Source organism: Acartia tonsa, chromosome 3 (assembly GCF_053477335.1).
Source record: "Acartia tonsa isolate MP-2025a chromosome 3, ASM5347733v1, whole genome shotgun sequence".
NCBI classification, from domain to species: Eukaryota; Metazoa; Arthropoda; class Copepoda; order Calanoida; family Acartiidae; genus Acartia; species Acartia tonsa.
The window spans coordinates 5,914,619-5,938,339 of NC_137262.1; the positions used below are offsets into that span (position 1 = coordinate 5,914,619).

At 35.1% G+C, this 23,721-nt stretch overlaps 3 protein-coding genes across 7 annotated transcripts in view; 1 reads left to right on the top strand and 2 right to left on the bottom strand.

The window, feature by feature from the left end:
- LOC145313134 (glycogen debranching enzyme) overlaps positions 1-14,268 on the bottom strand; it is a 75,027-nt gene extending 60,759 nt beyond the window's left edge. For 4 of the 5 annotated variants that reach the window (XM_080152405.1, XM_080152407.1, XM_080152406.1 and 1 more), the window contains exons 1-14: positions 14,152-14,268; positions 10,403-10,474; positions 9,264-9,296; positions 8,243-8,283; positions 6,848-6,889; positions 5,953-6,022; positions 5,585-5,658; positions 4,827-4,897; positions 4,363-4,461; positions 2,763-2,860; positions 2,034-2,131; positions 1,581-1,618; positions 796-866; positions 266-354 (exon numbers count right to left, since the gene is read on the bottom strand). In XM_080152405.1, coding sequence (XP_080008531.1) covers positions 266-354; positions 796-866; positions 1,581-1,618; positions 2,034-2,131; positions 2,763-2,860; positions 4,363-4,461; positions 4,827-4,897; positions 5,585-5,658; positions 5,953-6,022; positions 6,848-6,889; positions 8,243-8,283; positions 9,264-9,296; positions 10,403-10,474; positions 14,152-14,249 — 994 coding nt within the window. In that variant the 5' untranslated portion in view covers positions 14,250-14,268. Of the gene's footprint in view, positions 1-261; positions 355-795; positions 867-1,580; positions 1,619-2,033; positions 2,132-2,762; positions 2,861-4,362; positions 4,462-4,826; positions 4,898-5,584; positions 5,659-5,952; positions 6,023-6,847; positions 6,890-8,242; positions 8,284-9,263; positions 9,297-10,402; positions 10,475-14,151 lie in introns of all 5 variants that reach the window. The other variant, XM_080152409.1, reaches the window with a different exon arrangement.
- Positions 1-23,721, top strand: part of Nop56 (Nop56 ribonucleoprotein) — a 422,283-nt gene that overhangs the window by 339,428 nt on the left and 59,134 nt on the right. The window lies entirely within an intron of this gene.
- Positions 14,256-20,671, bottom strand: LOC145313135 (GTP cyclohydrolase 1 feedback regulatory protein-like). The gene is made up of 5 exons (XM_080152411.1): positions 20,546-20,671; positions 17,913-17,970; positions 16,604-16,648; positions 15,543-15,597; positions 14,256-15,062 (listed from the first exon to the last, which is right to left on the bottom strand). Exons 1-5 carry the CDS (start codon positions 20,575-20,577, stop codon positions 14,941-14,943), a joined length of 312 nt encoding a protein of 103 aa, XP_080008537.1. The 5' UTR covers positions 20,578-20,671; the 3' UTR covers positions 14,256-14,940.

Sequence of the window (23,721 nt, forward strand, 5' to 3'; positions counted from 1 at the left end):
TTTTTTTGTGTGTGAATTTCCCATACCCATCATCATAATATAGTATATAATTAAATTTGCCCGTCTTTCTGTCGGTCAGGCTACAAAATATAAATATATAAAAATACATGAGAAAGGTTTAGTGATTGTTTTCCAATAAATAATTTTTTAACAAATGCTATTGTAATCTCCTTGTCCGAATTCCAATCCATGATTTTTTCGCTTTTTATGGATGTTGTCATCCTTGTTCAGCATATGAAAAAATATGTAATATTTATGTACATACCCTCGGGCTTATTATTGCTGGCTTCTCCAATATTATCAGAAAACTGTTGGACCAGTTTCTCCACATCAACACAGAATAATTCTTCTAGTCTAAACAAAATTATTTAGTGGATTTTTTCTATTTTTTTTGGTGGATTTTTTTTTATTCCCCCACTGTCTTTATAATTTTTTTAAAACATGTTTAATATGATTAAACGAGGATATTAAAATATATAAGTAGCGAAGCACAGAGCAAATAATTGATGGTAATTTGGACAAAAAAATTTTAAAACAGATGTTCATTGGTCAAGGATAAATTCATAGACATTCTTTAAATGCTTTAATATTTACATTTTTGTAGTATGACTGGCAGACCGACGGACACAGTTAATTATGCACTGAATGCTGATTGACATAGAAACTTAACAAAAATTTTAGTTTTCTATTTTTTTTAGCAGCTGATATAAAATCTTATTTCCCCTATAGCGTTACGGACGGGCGGACAGTCAGACAAAGTGAATTATAGAGTAGCTTTTGTATTAAAAGGCATACTTTATTCTAGGGATATAGTTCTCCACTAAGAGTTGTCTACAAATATCCAAATCCTGTGATGATTTTACAACTCCTTTGCAAATTAATTTCATATTTATCAATGATTTGAATATCTGTGAAAAAATGTTGTTCTCATATTATAAAATATTGAAAAAAAAGATACGATCATAAAAAATACTTAATTACTTGAGTAATCTAAATTAGGATACCAAAAATTTACTGCTTTATCCTTAAAGATGTTTGTTTGTTCGTTTGTCTGTACCGAAGGGATCTCGCTAACCGCTGAACTAATCGGGTTTTCTATAACAGGGTAGCTTCTCATAGGTCCCAGAAAGGTTTATAGCTATTTTGGGGGAGGTTACAACCACCCTCCCAAGATAAATCACAAAAAATCTGAATATATATTAAATATTCTTGCTTATAGTAGACTTGAACGCAACATAGAAAAGTATTTCTCGTATTCATTCGAATCCGGTGGATAGGAACCGGTTCTCATCCATACGAAAAAACTATGTCTAGCATCGTATTATATCCAGTTTTCTACGAATATAGAAATGTACAATCATAAGATTAAAACTAGTTTTTTTTAGCCGGTGCCTTCGGCACCACGGGGCTAAATAAACTAGTTTTAATCTTATAATTGTACATTCTATATCCGCAGAAAGCCGTTTATAATACGATACGAGAAATAACTATTATCAAATTATATAATTGAAATAAAAAGAAATAATAGGCCTTTAGGGGCGTAGCCGCTAGTGTTTAAATAAAATAAGAAAATATGATATTCCTTTGGCCAAGCCACGTTCTACCCATTTTCCATCTCCTATAAAAATAAGATTACAAAGTACTATATGGTTTTTATAAATAGAAATAATAATTATTTATCAGTTTTATACTATTAAACATAACTTTTTTCTTTTATATATGTATAAACAAGGATGGCAATATCCATAAGTAGAGAAGCGCAAAAACTCATGAATTGAAGAAACGGAAAAAATGAGGTATACAGCATATGTCCAGTTTACGTAACAAAGATAAGTTAGAGAAAAAATCACAAACCTACAGATAGACGGACAAAACAATATATAGTCTAGATGCGCATATGGCATAGGAGTCTAAAAATATCAGCTGTCTATCTTCAATAGCAAACGAGAAAATTATATTTCCCCATAGCGTTACGGACTGACTGACAACCTGAATTGTAGAGTAGCTTTGCTACTGGCAAGATATACACTTACCTATATCAATGGCTAGCCAAGCTATTGCTCTGTCAAGAAGGAAGGCGGGTCTCAGATGTGGGGAGTTGATCATGTTGTAAGTAGCAGAGGGATGCTCCCCTATTCATTTCATTTTTACTTAGTAATTCAATACGTCAATTAATCTAGAACTACGAGGGAATTAAAAATGTAAAATGAATTGCAACTAGTTCAATACTATGTATCTTTTTATGACACGTTGAACAAAACAAAACATTTGACGACAATTCTTCATTTTTAATCTAATTTTTCATAAAAGCATGTTTTACATTTGTATGACCTAATCTACAGAAACCTAGTATATTCAGGAACAAAATGCTGTAAGATGTTTAAATTTATTTGTGATCTTTTTTTCGTGCAGAGCTCCTTTCATATTTGATTTTAAAAATAACAAAGGGGGAGGTAGGTTGTGCTAAAAAATCCGTAAAGGTGCGAGTTTATGGCTTAAAAACAGTAGTATAACGATAATATTCACTAAATATATGTTTTCCTTATTGAAAAGAACTATAGACAAAATTTTTAAAAAGTTTTTTTTATCGTTATACTACTTTAATAAGCCTTAAAACTCACACCTTTACAGGATAGTAAGAGTAGTTATAGAAAATTTAAAAGAAAACAAATCAGTAAATGGGAAAAAATTACAATACATAAACATTTCTAACTAACAGTTTGGCCAAAAATGAGTTAAATGTAGATCAAGTGAAAAATGTTCCTAGCCACTCTGTTTCGTTGGCAGTATGATTGAGAACAATATCACAGATTGACATTATTCCATGGCTCTCTCTTAACTCTTCTAGAATAACTTCAACCTTAATACAAATATTCATATCATAGGTATGGCGTCGTAGCTCAGTGGTAACGCACTGAGTTAAGGTGGTGAGAGTTCTAGTTCAAGTCCCCATGTGGCAACTCGAAATTCACAGTCGCAATTCATTCACGCAACTTCCCCTTGGTTGTGTAAGAAGGGTGATAATTGGGTAGTTTGGATGATACTCAATAATCAAGTACATAATATCAGTACAACCCTTACCCAAGCTCCTCTGCGGAGAGCGTCATTCATTACGATGACTTAATTTGGGACACCTGCCATACTCGGCGAGGGTGAGGTAATAAAGAGTAGGTCCCTTAAGACAGTGGGTCAAGTACTTGTGCTTGAGCGTGGACCTTGAGCTGGCCCTAGTGCTAGCATACAAAAGTGTCTCGTCCTACTCCATGACTACTTAGGTTCAAACACTAAGAAACTATGGCTACACACACACACACGTCCAAAACATTGAGGGAAGCTTCGTTATGGTCTTATGTATAGCATCTAAGCAGTGGGAAGGTCATCTATGGCCCAAGCAAAAAAAAACAAGACACTATGGACAAAGCCCCTCGTAAAACATGAAACGAAGAAATATAAATGATGAAACATAAAATACTTTAAATTAACTTGATTAAAATAAAAAAAAACACATCTATATATGATTGAGATACCACATTTTGCGCAGATCAAAATATCTGTGCAATTAAATAAGATCAATATTTCTGCCATTTATTAAAAATAGTTCTATTAAAAAATAAGATGGAATTTATTGATTTGTTGTTTTCAATGAAAATAATTATTATCTTTTGCGCTTTTGAAATATTTTCTTTAAACTTTTATAATATTAATGAATTATATTATTTTAAATTAAAATACTTGAAAAATTATATGTATAAGTTATATCCTTTGTTCTATTAAAATATCGAGCACTAATCTATTAAAGTGTAAAAATAACTTGCAAAATATTTGTCTTCAGGTCTTAAATGTGTAAGGAAATAATTTGTGCCTGCTGATAATCTTTCTGTAGTGTAACAAGATGACCATCTGGTTCTCCTTTTTATTGAAGCTTTTCATTGGTCAATAAAAGGTTTATAAGTATTTAAGGGGAGGCTACCTCCTACCTCTTAAGATAAACTGGCCGTGTGAAAATTCCCCCCCTCCCCCGCACCAACCAGCAAAAATTTGGGATCTACTGCAGTTCACGGTAAAATAATGCATAATTATCTCGCAGTGCAGAGAAATGCGCGAAAAATACCTATTTTACGCGCTTTTTCCTTCAGTGAAGCTTTCCCTGTGCATAAATGGATCTTGGCTATTCCAGATTATTTGTAGGTCTTCTTATGCCGCTTAAACTGGTGTGCGGGTATGATTTGTACGTTCAGCCGTTTGGCAGCTAGCAGCCTTTAAAATTCATAGATTTTTGGAAATATTGCTTACCAGCAATATTTTACCGTGAACTGCAGTAGATCCAAAATTTGTTATATTCTATGCAATTTTCTATCAGACCTGTTCAAAAGTAGCTTCTTCTTTCCTTCCCTTGGAGAATGCTGGATTCAGGGAATGTTGATTCATAATTGAGTAAGCTGAGTTCGAAGCCCCAAGAGCCTTAAAAACATTATTGTAAGTAACAGTAAAGCTTTCTCAACTCTAAGAAAGTACTAAATAAATGTAATAGCATGTTTGTCTGTATGTGTGGGTTGCTAAATATCTCGCTAACCCCTTAACCGATATGGTTATTCTTTACACTGAAGCTTCGAATAGGTCCAGGAAATGTTTAGTTTTTTTGGGGGATTGCGAAAACAACTCCTACAAAGAGAAATGGACCTGGAAAAAATGACCCTCAATTTTTTTAACTAAAAATCAAAGTGGAGGATCGACTTTCAACCCTCCTTTCCCATTACTGAAGTGGTAGGGGCGTAGTGGTTATTTTTTTTATAATTAGCATGAAAATCAAAATGGTTTTACAATACCTGAATGGGGGTGAAATGAATCATATTGTATCCACATTCCTTGGCTGGCAACAAGCGTCCCCTCCAGAGATCTTAATACACAAAAATCTCGGTTATATAAGTACAAATATCTAGCATTTTCTTATTTTATTCATGGATTTTGCAGCTTTATCAAAATTTTCTAACTTTTTATTTGGAAATATATATTATACTTTATATTAAATGATTGATAAAAACAAAATATAAAGAAGTAAGAAACATCTTTCTAGCATGGCTATGAAACCTAATAATATCCTTTGGATCAGAACCGGATCTCAGGCATACTGAAAATTTATGTATAGTATCGTATTATATCTAGCTTTCTACGAATATAGAAATGTACAATCATAAGATTAAAACCAGTTTTTTTAGCCCGTGCCTACGGCATCTCGGGGCTAAAAAAACTAGTTTTAATCTTATAATTTTACATTCTATATCCGCGGAAAGCGGTTTATAATACGATGGAAGAAATAACTATTCCAGCATGGCTATGAAACCTAATAATATTCTTTGGATCAGAACCGGATCTCAGGCATTCTGAAAATTCATGTATAGCATCGTATTACAGACAATTTTCTTCGAATATTAAGTTAAACAAACCAAAAAATAAATAACAGTTTTGTTTGCCCAGACCTTAGGCCCCTTAGGGCTAACATAACTGTTTTTCATTTTAATATCCGCGGAAAGCTGTCTATAATACGATGCGATAAATATAATTTCTTCCCATAAATATTGATTACCTAGAGATCCCAATAATTTGGCAAGGACAGTTTGACAAACAACAGAATCCAAAGGTACGGCTTTACCACCACATCTAAAATAAATATTTGATATAAACAGTCTTTTTTTCATACACTTCTTCAAAGCATAATTATTGAAAATGGAATACTGAGATTTACAAAGAAAATATGTGGTCTAAGATTCTTTGAAATTTATTTGAAAAACTATTAAGCAATCCGAAAATTTTGACACCCCCTTAAACTAAAACCGAGGAGGGTGTGAGCTTTAGGTGGGTGCATCAGGGGGGTATAGGCCCTTGTTCAGGAGTTTCCACCCCCTTTATTTGGCCGGGGGAGGGGAAGATACACGCAAAAAAAGATTTTTTTACCTTAAAATTGGATCAACATTGAAGAACCCAGAACCAATTGAGTTAAGGGGCGAAGCGCCACTCTTCCCATCTAAATATATTAAATATTGTTTTAGTTTAATTCACGAAAACACAAAAGAAAAAGTCCCTAAAATATATAGGAAATCTTTTATATATAAAACAAGCTTTAAGAGTAGAATAAACAAAAAACAATGATGGCATAATAATGTAAAAATAATTTGGCAGAAAACATAACAGGAATTTTTCCTACATATAATTAGTATCTTCAGAGAAAGGTTTCTCAAATCAAAAACATATTGTGCATAACTATTTACATATTTTGTACATTATCGAGAAGTAACAGCTACGCCCCTAGAGGCCTCTAGTGGCCACTACGGACACTTGATGTGTATGGGGGGAAATTGACCCTCTCCCTATTGCATTTTTTTGTTTGAAAACGAGTTTATTTTTTTAGGGGGGGGGGGGGGTATTTTTTCCAGGTGTGATTTTTTTGAGGGGGGAGGGGTATTTTTTCCAGGGGTGATTTCTCTTTAGAAGAATGTGGTACCCTCACCAAAAATAACCAGGAGAAGTTTCATTGTAAAGGAGAACAATATCGGTTCAGCGGATCTTAAGCTACATATACACACACAACCATCATGTTACTTTTATACAAGGATGTAGTATTTGTGCTATGTAAGTACTAGGGTTGGGCCGGATATCCGGTCTGGCCAGTTATCCGGTTTTATGATATCCTGCTGATTTTTGACGCCGGATATCCGGTTATCCGGTAATTTGCCGGATATCGAACGTTGGCCAGATATCCGGCCGGAACCGGATATCCAGTATTATAAATCAGCCGGATATCCGGTATCCGGCCAAAAAAGTATCCGGCCCAACCCTAGTTAGTACATACCTTCCTCAACATAGTAGAATATGAAGGAACCAGCCAAACTTACTAAAAATAAACAAAATATTATAACAGAGGGATAACAACATCCATAAGTAGCGAAGCAAAAAATAATCATTAATAAGGTTTATTTTAGAGTTGTGTTGAGTGGTCATAAAAAAAGAGGAAAGGAAAGAAAAAAAAGAGAATTATAGAAGAATGACAGAAAATCACGAAACCTAAGTATATTTGCGATAACTTTTATTTAATAGATTCTTCCAATTTTTAACATAACAAAACAGCCTGCTTTATTGCTTCAAGATCCATGTCAGATCTATATAGGAAATAAATGTCTATAAATGAGCTCAAGTTTTCCAAGGAATAAATGTTTAAAACTCATAGTGCTCCAATAATCCATGATAAACTCTCATTAGCCAGAACGATGAGACCCATTATTTTACTTTATTAAAGATAAATTCTTTTTTTTCATTTCATGTTGCTATTTATATTATATTAATTAAAGTATTTAATTTCTAATTTTAAAAAAGAAAATTTAAATTTTTATTATAGTAAATTTAAGAAAACTCTGTTTTAAAAGAATTTGATTGTGGCGTTACTTCCTTTTGTGTGTTCAAATATTACAACTAAAATTTTAATCATATTAACCCTTTGGTGATGGTAATGTAAAAAAATATAAATGAAAAAATCTTTTTAAAACCATTTAAATTATTAAATATTTACTTCTTTCTTTTAGATAGTAATGACGGGGGAGGAAAATTGATTTATTGAGAAATCGATAAATAGATATGTACTCATAGAAAACTAGCCAATAGTGAGATAGTTATATCGAGCCAACTCTAGTATGTCAATATATAAATGTCTTTGGTAGCAAAATCGACAAATTGACTGACAAAGTAAGTCTTTGATAGAGAGTATCTTCATAAAAAATCAGCAGTTTATCTTAAATAGCAACCGAGATAATAGCGTTATAGAATGACGTCGGACGTACAGACAAAATAAATTGAAGTGTAGCTTAGCTACCTACTAATAAAAATATAAAATAATGCGCATCAAAATTTGTTCAATCTTTTCATGATGGATTTTAAAAGTTTGAAAACTTTGATAACTTTTCAATTAATCATTTTTCGAACCTCAAATTTTATAAAAACAAAATTAACTTATATGAATAGTTAATATTTATAGCATCGTATTATTGACAGTTTTCCGCAGATGAAAATTGTTAGCCCAGAAGAGCCTAAAGCCCTTGCTAACAAAACTGGTATTAATAAATTATTTTTTTTTTCAATTCGTACAAAATTGTCTGTAATACGATGACATTCATGATTTTTCTGTATGGCTAAGAACTGATTCTAATCCAACGGATATTCATCGGTTTCGAAGCCATACTGGAAATTTCTTTACCTGGAATATCTGCATAGTACGAGGTCTGGTCATTTTCAGAGCTAACAAATATGTTTTAATATTTTAGAATGTTGGAAAAAAGTTTTATTTTGAAATTATGATTAAAGAAGTTGTTCGTCTTACCTAAGCAAGGAAGACAACGTCCATAAGTAACGAAGCACAAACATCATTGATTGAAATATAAAAACGGTCATTTTGATTTATAAACAGAATATATTTATATAAAACAAAACACAAACCTTCACACGGTTTTTTTACATTCTTAAATATTTATATTTTATACTAAGACTGACAGACTGACAGTAAATTATAAACTGGAAGCTGATTGGTGTAGGGAATTTACAAAACAAGGATGACAACATCCATAAAAGCGAAGCACTAAAACAGTAGGACAAACGGACATTAACACTTATATAGTGTCAGAACTAAATAATCGGAATATAAATGTATAAGAGTCGAAGCAAAGTTATAAGTAAATTTGTTGAAAAACTGCTTTATACAGGATTATGTTTATGGACATACTTACATTTTTAGGACTTGATTATAGAGTTGCTTCGCTTATAATGTTGTACTTTGTTGTCCCAGGAATCAGTATACCAAAATTCAGATCAATCGGATTATTAGATCACATAAAAATTTGTTGTTAAAAAAGTAAAAAAATCAACATGTTTAAAATGGACGTACGGATATTCTAGTAATGATTATAGAGTTGCTACGCTTTCTAAATCGTACCTAATTACTAAAGGAATCACCATACAAAATTTGAAATCGATAGGACAATTATAACATGCCTAAATTAACGAAAAAAGCTATCCGTTACGGACGGACGGACGGACCCTAATTATAGAAAAGCTTCGCTTTTAAAAAGTCTATCTTGAATGGCAGCTAAGAAAATCACATTTTCCGACAGAGTGAATTATAGAGTAGCTTTGCTACTAAAAAATCAATACTGTTATAAATTAAATAATTTAAACATACATGTATATACATGTACATTGTAAATATTTAAAACAAAACATTCCTAAAAGACCATTCTATCTCGTAAAAAGTATCTCTAAATTATTTATATTCATGAAGATTTGATTTTATTTCTTAATAAAAATACCAAATTTCTATCTAAAGCGAATCATTTCTACATTTATAAATTGTTAGAAATGATCGTATGTTAGGCATATATTAAAATCGACCTATTGGTTTCAAACTTTGAATATAAGGACTCCTGTATTAATAAGGGATTTAATGAAGAAAGGGTAGCAACTCCAGGGAGTAAGGGAGGGGACAATGGATCGAATATTCAATTTTTAAGAGTCTCAAACTTTGGGTACTGGCTTAAAGGGAATGTGCAAGAATTCTGCAGGTTCTGACTGACTTTGGGTACTAGCGCATCAATGCCCCGTTAACTAGCTGAGTTAGTTTTGAATATGGCAGACAGAAAAATTTGTTATTAGATGACTGATTTTAACAAATATTTTTCCAAAGAAAATGTCATTTCATGTAACGAAACTCTACTGTGATATTTATGTATTAAATAATCTAAGAACCGCTTGAATTTTAGGTAGCAGTTAAAAATATATGAGAAGGGTTGACGAAGTTCTAAGGGTGATTTTTCTAGTGATTAAAAACAGAATGTTTACTACATTGTGATGTACTGGTAATTTAATTTTCAAGTAAATGATTTTTTTCTTAGAACTAATTTGGTTCTAAATTATATTACCATGATCCCTTTACATTTTTGGTGGTCAAGTTTTCTGGATAAATCTGGCTTTCGTTGCTTTTCAGCGAAAACTCTTAATTTTAATTAATTGCCTATTGTCCCCTCCCTTACTCCATGAGCAACTCAGTGATCTGAAGGGATAAGATAATGGCCGATAAAGTGATGTACATCCCCAAAGATGATACACAAATTTCCCCCTTCTCAAGATTATAATTAGTGGTTGAAATGTTTGGACACTGAACATGATGAACTAACCAATCAAACTTCAATAAAAGTCCTCAAAGTTGTTGTGCAAACGAATAAGAAAACATTATTATAAAACTTTGGGTGTCCAGTGTAATAAACAGCCCAATGTTCCCTCCCTCCCTGATAGCAACTCTTATCATCACAAGAACGGCTGTATTTTTTTAAACACTCAATCATTTCCATCTATTTTGAATATGTTCCTGTTGAATTCATTTTTGAATGGATAGTTGGTAAACAAGGCAATTCTTGTTCCCAACAGCGAAGCTCCAATCCTGCAAAATAATAATTAAAATTAAAAGTTTACTTTTGTATAAGACTACAGGCTGTATCCTATCATATAAAGTAGTATGTTTTTTGTCAGACGCTTAAGATTACGAATAAAGATTGTGTTCTACTTTTTAGGATAGCTCCGCATGGATGGTTTTAGGCGAATTATAAGAAGATTTGATCTGACCAATTTTTACCCCCTTTGAATGTAGTGGTGCAACCACTAGTTTACACACATTGTATAGCCTATAGACTAGCATATAAAGTCTTGACTAAAAGAGGAGACTTAAGTAAAATCTGTTCTAACCTTCCACAGAATATAAGGGGGGGGTTTTTAATGCAACCATCTCGTAATCAATGTATAAATGGCACTTAGAATTCGAATTTTGATCTGAAATTTTGCATGAGTAATCCTTGGTAGGTCTATTTTCCCTAAATCGAATAAAAAGTTGGAAAAGTAACGGCTGGCAGCTGGCGGCTCAGCCGTTTAGCCGTTTTTTGCCTATTTTCAGAGCAAATTCATCATTAATTACGTAGGAATCAACTTTTAAAAACATATTTTTGGTTTAATTTATGTTAAATGATAGCAATAACCATTTTTTAAAATTTCTAGTGCCAGCTGCTAAACGGCTAGAACCGGCTGAAAACGGCTGGGAGCCGCCAAGAGTATGATGAGTAGATAGGGCATGTGACATGTCTAGGGGTAAGTTTTTATGGTTGCTGAGCTCAAAAATGCTACCAAAAATAGTAGCAGCCCATCCATATGGCAGCTGGGTAACAGCTGCAGCTCAGCTGGTAGCGGCCAAGAGTAGAATAAGTAGATGGGGCTTGTGACGTGTCTTGGGGTAGGTTTTTATGGGTGCTGAGCTCAATAATACTACAAAAAAATAGTGGCAGCTCATCCATATGGCAGCTGGGTAACGGCCGCTGCTCAGCTGGGAGCGGCTAAGAGTAGAATGAGTAGATGGGGCTTGTGACGTGTCTAGGGGTAGGTTTTTAGGGGTGCTGAGCTCAAAAATACTGCCAAAAATAGTGGCCGCCCATCCATATTGCAGCTGGGTAACGGCCGCAGCTCACCTTGGAGTGGCCAAGAGTAGAATGAGTAGATAGGGCTTGTGACATGTTTAGGGGTAGGTTTTTTATGGTTGCTGAGCTCAAAACTGCTACCAAAAATAGTGGCGACCAATCCACATGGCAGCTGGGTAACAGCTACAGCTCAGCTGGGAGCGGCCAAGAGTAGAATGAGTACATAGGGCTTGTGAGGTGTCTAGAGTTAGGTTTTAATGGGTGCTGAGCTCAAAAATACTACCAAAAATAGTGGTGGCCTATCCATATTGCAGCTGGGTAACAGCTGCATCTCAGCTGGGAGCGGCCAAGAGTACAATGAGTACATAGGGCTTGTGACGTGTCTAGCTTACCCAGCTGCCATGTGGATGGGCCGCCCCTATTTTTGTTAGTATTTTTGAGCTCAGCACCCCTAAAAACCTACCCCTAGACACGTCACAAGCCCTATCTACTCATTCTACTCTTGGCCGCTCTCAGCTGAGCTGCAGCCGTTACCCAGCTGCCATGTGGATTGGTCGCCACTATTTTTGTAGTAGTATTAAGCTCAGCAAACATAAAAACCTACCCCTAGACACGGCACAAGCCCTATCTACTGATTCTACTCTTGGCCGCTCCAAGCTGAGCTGCAGCTGTTACCCAGCTGCCATAGGGATGGGCCGCCCCTATTTTTGGTAGTATTTTTGAGCTCAGCACCCCTAAAAACCTACCACTAGACACGTCACAAGCCCTATCTACTCATTATACTCTTGGCCGCTCTCAGCTGAGCTGCAGCCGTTACCCAGCTGCCATGTGGATTGGTCGCCACTATTTTTGTAGTAGTATTAAGCTCAGCAAACATAAAAACCTACCCCTAGACACGGCACAAGCCCTATCTACTGATTCTACTCTTGGCCGCTCCCAGCTGAGCTGCAGCTGTTACCCAGCTGCCATAGGGATGGGCCGCCCCTATTTTTGGTAGTATTTTTGAGCTCAGCACCCCTAAAAACCTACCCCTAGACACGTCACAAGCCCTATCTACTCATTATACTCTTGGCCGCTCTCAGCTGAGCTGCAGCCGTTACCCAGCTTTCATATGGATGGGCTGCCACTAATTTTTGTAGTAGTATTGAGCTCAGCACACATAAAAACCTACCCCTAGACACGGCAAAAGCCCTATCTACTGATTCTACTCTTGGCCGCTACCAGCTGAGCTGCAGCTGTTACCCAGCTGCCATTGGGATGGGCCGCCACTATTTTTGGTAGCATTTTTGAGCTTAGCAACCATAAAAACCTACCCCTAAACATGCCACAAGCCCTATCTACTCTTCATACTCCTGCCGTTACCCAGCTGCTATATGGATGGGCAGCTTCTATTTTTGGTAGTAGTATTAAGCTCAGCACCCATAAAAACCTACCCCTAGACACGTCACAAGCCCTATCTACTCAATTTACTCTTGGCCGTTCCCAGCTGAGCTGCAGCTCTTACCCAGCTGCCATATGGATGGGCCACCACTAATTTTGGTAGCATTTTTGAGCTCAGCACCCATAAAAACCTACCCCTAGGCAATAGACATGTCACAAGCCTACCCCTAAACATGTCACAAGCCCTATCTACTCTTCATACTCTTGGCCGCTCTAAGGTGAGCTGCGGCCGTTACCCAGCTGCCATATGGATGGGCTGCTTCTATTTTTGGTAGTAGTATTGAGCTCAGCATCCATAAAAACCTACCCCTAGACATGTCACAAGCCCTATCTACTCATTCTACTCTTGGCCGCTTAAAGGTGAGCTGCGGTCGTTACCCAGCTGCCATATGGATGGGCGGCCACTATTTTTGGCAGTATTTTTGAGCTCCGCACCCCTAAAAACCTACCCCAAGACATGTCACAAGCTAAACCTACTCATTCTACTATTGGCCACTCCCAGCTGAGCTGCGGACGTTACCCAGCTGCCATATGGATAGGCTGCTTCTATTTTTTGTAGTAGAATTGAGCTCAGCACCCATAAAAACCTACCCCTAGACACGTCACAAGCCCTATCTACTGATTCTACTCTTGGCCGCTCCCAGCTGAGCTGCAGCTGTTACCCAGCTGCCATATGGATGGGCCGCCACTATTTTTGGTAGCATTTTTGAGCTCAGCAACCATAAAAACCTACCCCTAGACATGTCACATGCCCTATCTACTCTTCATACTCTTGGCGGCTCCCAGCCGTTTTCAGCCGGTTCTAGCCGTTTAGCAGCTGGTACTAGAAATTTAAAAAATGGTTATTGTTATCATTTAACAAGAATTAAACCAAAAATATGTTTTTAAAAGTTGATTCCTACGTAAATAATGATGAATTTGCCCTGAAAATAGGCAAAAAACGGCTAAACGGCTGAGCCGCCAGCTGCCAGCCGTTACTTTTCCAACTTTTTGTTTGATTTAGGGAAAATAGACTTACCAAGGATTACTCATGCAAAATTTCAGATCAAAATTCGAAATCTAAGTGCCATTTATACATTGATTACGAGATGGTTGCATTAAAAACCCCCCCCTTAGTACAGCCGTTTGCGAGATATCAAGAAGACACTAATACTTCACTCTTGCAGGGAAGCTTTCCTTTGATCGTGAAACATATATTTCTAAGTGTATAAATTACCTGAATCTTAGTTTATTGTATTTCTGAAGCCTGTATAAAGTGGAGTCCCCATGGAAACCTTTCTCAAGGATCAATTCTTTCACCTCACCAAGAGTCATTGCATCTGAAAATTTTGTAAAAATTAAATTTTTAAGGAATAAAGAAATGCTTTATTTTTTTATTGGATTTGTATTAGTTATAATAATTGCATACAGAACTATTACTTTTTGAAAACTTTAATGAAATGATTTGAAAAGAACAAAAAAAAATTACTATTTATTAATGTTTAACTATAAACTAAGTTTTTGATATGCTTTAAAATTGTTGATATATTTATTCCTCTAATTTTAAAAAATCAAGATAAAAAATGTGATGTATAATGATAAATGAATGTTAAGAGAGGACAATTCATGAATGGTTTCAATTCATGAAAAGTCCTTCTTTTAAATGCCCCAAATATGAAATAAATGCAATGGAAGACTAAAAATTAAAAGTATCTAAATTTTACGGGGATTAATAAACATAATGCCTTCAAGTATTAAAATGTACAGGGATAATAATCCTAGGACAAACGCACAGGAGTGACAAACCTCGCAGTGCACAAACGTGGACACTTAACCTATTTTAAGCTATCTTGGCTTTTTTAAATGCCTAACACCTGCGGGGGGGGATATATTCATATCTTAACCTAACCCAACTTGTATAGAAATACTTAATTAACTTAATATTCTCGACAATCCTGGGTTTGTCCACCCCGACGTTTGCCACTCCTGTTTTAGTCCCAGAACCAGGATAACTAATGAGTATATCTTAGAATCCAGCGGTGATCCTCTTCACTTGATCCTCGTTTGTTTCATCCCTGTTGACTGGAGGTTTATGCATGGTGATCACAAATGTTTGGCCGACACCACTGGTTGATACCAGCTTGTACCCCTGGCAATAAATAATACATTACATTAGTTTCCTACAAATCTGGGGTCTTAAGGGATAAGACAATGATGATAAATTGATGTACATCCTCAAAGCGGGAATCAAAATTAAATTTCCATTGATTAAAATTGTTTGTTTAAAAGGCCGGACACTACAGGTTTGAAACCAGACAATAAAAAATTCATTATTAGTACCCAAAGTTTTGTGCAATAGATTGAGATAAATGCTGAACCGATATGGTTCTCCTTTGAAGCTTCTCATAGGTCAGATGAAGGTTTATAACTAATTTAGAAAAGGGTGCTCCCATCCCTCTCGATAAAAATCGCCCTTAGAAAAAAAGGCCCCCTAATTTTTTTAATTAAAAGTGGTGGGTCACCCATTCCCCTCTCCTTTTACTTTCCCTGAAAGCCTCTAGGGGAAGTAGTAGTAGTGGCAGTCAATAATATGTATCTCAATGTAAATAAGAAATTATGTATTGTTTTCCTTAAGCTCTAAAAGATCCAACACAACTCGAGGTAGAAGCTTGGTTTCCCATATCTGAAAAATGTATTAAGCGGTTCAACCCTACTAAGCGAGTTCGGTCAAAAGAGCCCCTAGCCTTAAGGATTCTATCAATAAAGTACTACAAGTAGTTACTGTTTGAATGTTTTATTTGAACTGAATATATACAGCAAGTTAATGGCTTTATATACAAACAGATTACAATAATGGGTTAGGTAGAAAATGGGTGTGGAGAAGATGGGGGAGCCTCAGCCAGGTGAATAGTAGATGGGTAGGCTCCGGTAGGGGGTAAGGTAGACGTCCCCCGGAAAAGAGTAGGTTACTGGAACATGCAGGGGGAAAGGAGCAACTCCCTCCCCACATTAGCGGGTGATAAGTTTGACCGCTTTCTTTGATGGTCAAACAATGGCAGAATGGGTTGGCTAGACTTGTGATAAGGAGGGGATTAGCATCTGGGTGTTATCGGCAGTCCCGGAGCATAGCGTGCTCTAGGAAATGACAGTCTGTCTGTCCGACTACCACAATTGTACTGAAATATTAATTTTGTTTATCTAGAATGTCCCAAAAAAATAAGCACTTAAATTTGACTGAGCTATTTTAATATTAACAAACACACAAAATTTCAACAAACTATCTTTGATAATGGTATACAAGAAAAATGTAGTTTAGAACAATTCCGAAAGACCTACGGACACTGTGCTTTATAGAGGTGACGTGCAATAGTCAGCAAAGTTTTTTTTTATCAATTATATCTACCTTCTATCTTAAATAGCAAAAGAGAAACCACGTTTCTCTTAAAACGTAGCTGACATACAGACGGACAGACCGATATTTAAAACTATAAAGTACCTTTGCTAATAAATAGAATACAGTCTGTTGCAACCAATTATAAGTTGTAATTACAAATGTCAATTATTATGACAATTTTTCAGAAGTTAATTTGTGAAATCAATGGCAAATAAAGGTATACAGAATGTAAGTGAAGCTAAGCATTAAAGAACACACGTTGACATTAATTAATAAAATTTAAAATGATACTTACAGTAAATAATTGGCCCTTCTCTTGTTTTGCTTCTGCTCCCAGATACTAAAATTAGATTTTTAGTAGAAAATCTTCTATATGATTTAATTAGTCTGTCCGCCCGTCTGTAAGTCAGTCCGTAACGTAATTTTCTCGTCTGCTATGCAAGATAAAAAGCTAAAACTTTTAGTAAAGATTCCTATGACATATGCGCATCTATTAGATACATTGCTTTGTTCATCTGATTGTCGGTCACGCTTCAAAAGACATAAACCTTAGTTTTAAATGTTTCGTGATTTTCTTTGAGTTTTGCATATTGTCTTTTTTTTCTTTGTTATGAGAACAGAACATCTCCTTAACTAACTATGTCCGTTTATTCATTCTATGTTTTTTTGCGTCGCTACTTATGGATGTTATCATCCTGATTATATTAGATCACTTCAACTTTCACATGAATAATAATTAATCCGTGATTAAAAATATTTATTAATAGGCATAAAAAAACATTATGACGCAAGATTGCACAAAATGAAGCAAAAGCGAACCCACAAAAAAATACTTTATATAAAAATCTAATTTCTTTGTGCTAATTTTAGGTTAGATTAGGGAAAAACAACTCTGTGATAAAGCCCTTCAGGGTTAGAGGTTTAGGCAATGGCTAGAACAAACATTTTTGTTTTAAATTGAATTGAAATTTGAATACAAGACATACAGTTTGAGGCATAAATTTTATAAAGTACTTCATAGGCTTTCAATAAAGAATTTATAGAACAAGGATGACAACATCCATAAAAGCGAAGCTCTGAAACGTTGGGACAAACGAACATTAACACTTGTATAGTGTCAGAACTGAATAATTAGAATATAAATGTATAAAAGTCAAACAAAACAAAATTGTAAGTAAATCTGCTGAAAAACAGCATAAATATAGGATATTGTTTAAGGACATACTTACATTTTTAGGACTTGATTATAGAGATGCTTCGCTTATACCAATGTACTTTGTTGTCCTAGGAATCAGTATTCCAAAAATCAGACCAATCGGATAATTTTATCCCATAAAAATTTAATGTTAAAAAAAATTAAAAGTATTATGTTTCAAATGGACGTACGGACTTTCTGGTAACGATTATAGAGTTGCTTTGCTTTTAAACTCGCACCTAACCCCAATAAGAATCATCATGCAAAGTTTGAAATCGATAGGACAATTCTAACATGCCTAAATTAACGAAAAGAGCTATCCGTTACGTACGAACGGACGTACAGACGGACCGACCCTAATATAGAAAAGCTTCGCTTTTAAAAACTACTAGTTCAAATATTTCCATACCCTCATGAGATCGGGATCTGATTTTGAATCTCCTACAATGCAGGGTCCGTTTTCTAACCTTAATATAAATAACAAGGATCACCACATTTTGTAAAGTTATAGCTACTACTTCTGTTATTTACCATACTAGAGTTGGCTCAATATAACTATATCGCTATTGGCTAGTTTTCTATAAGTACATATCTATTTATCTATTTTTCAATAAATAAATTTTCCTCCCCCGCCATTACTATCTAAAAGAAAGAAGTAAATATTTATTAATTTAAATGATTTTAAAAAGATTTTTTCAATTATATTTTTTTTCCCATTACCATCACCAAAGGGTTAATATGATTAAAATTTTAGTTTTAATATTTTAACACAAAGGAAGTGTCGCCACATTCGAATTCTTTTAAAATAGAGTTTTCTTAGATTTACTCTATTATGAACGTATATTTTTTATTTATGAAATAAGGATTAAATACTTCAATGTAATTCAAATATCTACATGAAGTGAAAAACTTAATTCATTCCATAAACAAATAGAATAAAGGTCTTATCGCTTTGGTCAATGAGAGTTTAATGAGGATTATTGGAGCACTATGAGTTTTAAACCCTTTACCATTGGAAGACTCGAGCTCATTTGTCATGGATCTTGATGCAATAAAGCAGGCTGTTTTGTAAATGTTTAAAATTGGAAGATTTCATTAAATAAAAGTAATCGCAAATATACTTAGTAAATAATTAAAATTGCGGGAATAGTCCTTTTCGTGGCAACGCCCCTTAAGGCGCGATTCGTCGTGTTTTTAAAATAGCTTTTTATAGGTTAGGTTATATTGGGTTAGGTGATTGCACCATAGAGTTAGGCAATTGGCCCCGCGGGGTTAGAGCCCCCCGCAGGGGCTAGAAATAGGAGAAAAGCTATTGTGAAAAATACGAAGAATCGCCTCTTAAGTAAGGTGCGTTGAAACGAAAAGGACTATACCCAAAATTACTTGTCTGTCCGTAACGCAATGGTGAAAATGTGATTTTCTCACTGCTAATCAAGATAGACGGCTAATTTTGTTATAAAGATTCCTATGAGCATCAAAAATATAATTTACTTGGTCCGTCGGTCTGTCAGTCATACTGCAAATACATTAATATTATAACGTACGTGATTTTTATATAATTTTTACTTCAAGTAGAACGATGTCTGTCTGTCCGTCTGTCCCTTAAGATCTCGGTAACCACTGAACCGATCGGATTCTACTCTTTTGGGTATATACCTATTGGTCCTGTGGTGGTTTTGGGCTATTTTCTTGGGGGGTGGGACATCCCCAACCCCCCTAAAATGAAAAAATCCCCCCCCCCTAAATTATTTTTTTCTATTATTTAAAATCAGTGGTGGAGTGGGGGCGTCTCACCAGGTTACTTAATTTTTTTCTTCATTAATTACCTCTTGGGGCAAAGCCCCTAGAGGCTAGGGGCGAAGCCGCTAGTTTATGATAAACTATCATCTACGCTCATTAAATCACTCTGTACGTTTTTTAGAGCTTCGCTACTTATACATGTTGTCATCCTATAAAGTAAGTATTTCATTTACAAATGATCACTTTTAAATCACGCCATTTAATCACAGTCTGATATAAAAAGCACGTATTTAAAATTGGAGACATGAAAACGTATGTAGACTTGTAGTCTAAACTCACACACAAACACACTTACACAACTTGAGTTTACAGGGAGGGAGAAGACAATGACGGTTAAATTAATCTCTAACCCTCATTTTTAAATTTGTATTCAAAAGAAACTTTACAAATAATAAAAAGGGCAACAATAATTTATCTTTTAATGTCTTATCCCTGACTACATTTATCTGATCACATATGTATTATGTAATATACAATTCGTGTTGTTAGGTGGAAATTCTAAGCGCATACGTGACCCTCACAGCGAGCGAGACAGCTACAGACTAAACTCACATATAAATACTAAACAAACAGCTGATGATATGTAAGTTCAAAACAAAATATTTGACCATGTTATTATAGACTGGTCAAAAACTTACTTATTACAGACAAAATTAAACGCTAATTTTATTGAGTAAAATTATCTTGAAGCATTCTATATATCTATAACTAGCGGCTTCGCCCCTAGCCTCTAGGGGCTTTGCCCCAAGAGGTGATAAAAAATTAAGGCGAAATTCGTTTTTGGGGGGTTGGGGGTGTCCCACCCCCCAAGAAAATAGCTTAAAACCACCACAGGACCAATAGGTATATACCCTGAAGAGTAGAATCCGATCGGTTCAGTGGTTACTGAGATCTTAAGGGACAGAGAGAGTCAAATTTGATAACCCAATTTCTTATTTTAGATTTTAAAAGAAAAAGTAAAAAAAAATTTTTTTTGGGGGGGGGGGTTGGGGGTGTCCCACTCCCCAAGAAAATAGTTATAAACCTTCCCGGGACCTATGAGAAGCTACCCTGTTAAGGAGAACCCGATCGGTTCAGCGGTTAGCGAGATCCTTCGGTACAAACAAACACACAAACACGCAAACACACAAATATCCTGTTACTTTAGTATAAGGATATCAAATCTATATCTATTTTGTAGAAAGCCCTTTCATGGACAACGTTAGTCAAAGAGGAGCTGATCTAGAATTACAATAGACTTACCGAAATAGAGTACTGACAAATATGTGGGGCATAGTGGATTATCTGAAACTATTTGAAACTCTTTTAATTTCCTAGTGACACAACAAGAAACACATCACATCGATAAGTAGCGAAGCAACGATTTTTAAGAACTATTTAGTCAAAAGTGCAGAATATAGAAAACATTTTCCCATTAGAAATTACAAACTGATAAAGGACAAAGTTGGTTTTTAAAGTAGATCCTCATATTGGTCACCAGAGCTGGATCTTTAGATCATTTTAGTGGTGAGCAAGATCGGGGTGAGCCGAATTTCAGCCAATCACAGCGCAGCATTCATAAAATGCTGTGTTCTCATTGGTGGAAAGTTGGCTCACCCCGATCTGGCTCACCACTAAAACGATTAAAAGATCCAGCTCAGTCGTGAATAGTATTACATTCCCCCCCCCCCCCTCCCCGTAAAATCCGGACAGACAAAGTGAGTTTTAGATTAGCATCACTATCCTATCCTATTATATAAAGTAGTAAGCGATTTTTGTCTGTCCCGAAGGATCTCGCTAACCGCTGAACCGATATTGTTCTCCTTTACAGTGAAGCTTCTTATTGGTCCTGGGAAGGTTTTAAACTAATTTTGGGAGGGTGTGTCTTCAACCCACTCCCGCCAAATAAAATTTTTTTTTACTCTTTTGAAACTCAAATTTATAATGGGATGGAGTCGACTTTTCCCCCTCCTACCTCAAGTACACCTAGAGGCTTCTAGGGGGCGTAGCCGATAGTAATTTAAAGAACTAACGCTTTCTTTTGTCTAAACCTTAGAACTCGGAAAGTACACGTCCGAATTGATTGTACTTTTCAGGGAAGCTTGATCAATATCTTGGTGGTTTTAGGCTATTTTCAGAGCTCATCCGCACTTTCCCCTAGAGCCTAGGGGCATTGCAACTAGTTCTAAAAATCCGAGTGTGTCAAAATTAGAAATAAAAATGATAATTGTAGAAAACATTGAACAAAGTTTGGATTAAGAAAAGTACTTTTAAAACCAAATATTGACTTTGAATTTTTGTGTTTTTGCCATAAAGATAAATTTTATAACAACCAAATGATTGTTATTTTGCATTGAAACTTTCTAGACTATCCTTTTATATAAAGAAGTGAGGCTTTTTTGTCTTAAGCTAAGCTATTGGAAATGATTTATCTCATTGGGTGATGCTTTTCGGAAACCTTTACATATTGTATATTGTAATGGTTTTAGGCTATTTATTACACCTATCTCTCTCTCTCTCTCTCTCTCTCTCTCTCTCTCTCTCTCTCTCACCCCTACATGCTAGTGGTGAAGCAGCTAGTTACTCTTAAAACATTTTTTATAACGTGTTATTTTTAATACTTGACGTTTTGATCTTCTCAATCTGCACTGTATGTATTTTTATAACTATTGGCTTAGATACTAAGCATGAAACTAAATGATGAAAATAAGCATACGAGAAATACAAATTTAGACGGAAGTATAGATTAATCATAAACAGGAAATGGGAATAAAATGTTGAGGATTATTTGATAAAATTTTGAAGGTTTTGGTTGATTATAAGAAATAAGGTTAGCTTTTTTGAAGTAAAGTTAGACACCTAAGCTTTATGGTTTTGTTTTAATTAAAGCAAGTTATAGAGTATTTATAGATGTTTCAAAATTTGCTAAGATATATTTAGCAAAGAGAAATACCTATTTTATTATTAGATGTTATTTTGAAGAAAATATATAATGAACCAAAGTTGTTTAAGATTGTTCTAATGCATCTCAATTGACAGAATGAAACTTGTGGAACCAGTTGAGTTCAGATTTGTGTGTGTGTGTGTGCATGTGTGTGTGTCTGTGCCCATACTACTTGAGTATTTCAGAGCCAGGGGCAGTTATTCAGTAATTTTAATCCTCTTAGGTCGTGGGATGTTTGTGTGAAATCCCCCTGACAACTTAAACTATGTGAACAACTATCTAATAACTCACTACATAATAAATATTTATAAGATACTAACTTCAGCGCCGTTAGCATCTATAGATGTGTAATGAAAAAGCCAAAAAAAACATATGTATTAAACTGCAAACTCTTAAAAATGGTCACACTCACAAACCATATTGAGTTATGGAGCTGGTAGTAAAAAATTAAGCTTCCCTTAAATGGAGAACTCTATAGGTTTAATAATTAACGAGATCTTTACGTACATGCATGGAGGCATAAAATTATAATTATACTATAAATCTTTATTTGGGCATAAATTAATTTTAAGGTTCTGGGTCCCTGTCCTTCAAATTTATCTTCGTCGTAATACACAACTAACAAATAAGGCAGTTACAAGCAACAAATACAATTTCCTAAGAATAATGTTAAAATATAATAATTATGGATGGAGACTTAAAATTTTTTTATAAACATTGCCATTTTTGTTTATTTTGTCTATTCCTTAAAGAAACAAGTTTTTAACAATAAATATATATTTATATCAGTGGCGTGCACAGCGATTCTCTATAGGGATGTAAAAAAGAAAAGGCAAATTTTTCTGATGTCTTTTATCATGGTGGCAGGGGCGTCCAAGCTTTTTTATTTGGGGGGGTGTAATTTGCTTTTTTTTTTGGGGGGGGGGGTAAAATATTTTTTTTACCCCCCCCAAAAAAATTTTTTACCCCGGGGGTAAAATTTGCTTGGGGGGGTAATTACCCCCCGTGAAATCTGTTGGCAGGGGTAAATTTTGTTTACCCCCCCCCCCCTTGGACGTCTATGCATGGTGGTGTTAACAACCCCACTACACCCCCCTCCACATGCTTATGATTTATCTGATAATATATTTCAACAGGGACATTCATGTCCACAAGTTAGAGCAACAACACTACTCTTTTTGTTCTTAGGTCTAATGGTCATAAATCACATTCCACGAGTTACATTTTAAATAACAATGAATCCATATAATCATTATATTTATTATATTTGTAGAATAATGCAGTTTAGGGTGCAATGTACCATTGATTTTTAACAGGGATAGGTGAATGGGAAATATGATATCCCTAATTTTTTTTTCAATTTAATTAGATTGTACAACATTCCTCCCTTCAAATTTTGAAATATTTTTGGTGGAAATGAAAGCTTGGTGGGAGGGGGGGGGGAAGGATCATACTAATTTACCCACCCCTGTATCCCTGGTTGCAGCACTTGACC

Coding starts and splice junctions, on each gene's coding strand:
- LOC145313135 (XM_080152411.1), bottom strand. CDS start 20,577: ATGCCCCACATATTTGTCAGTACTCTATTTCG. Junction 17,971..20,545: donor TTTGTCAGTACTCTATTTCG/GTAAGTCTATTG, acceptor ATTTATATTAAG/GTTAGAAAACGGACCCTGCA. Junction 15,598..16,603: donor AGAAGGGCCAATTATTTACT/GTAAGTATCATT, acceptor TACATTTTTCAG/ATATGGGAAACCAAGCTTCT.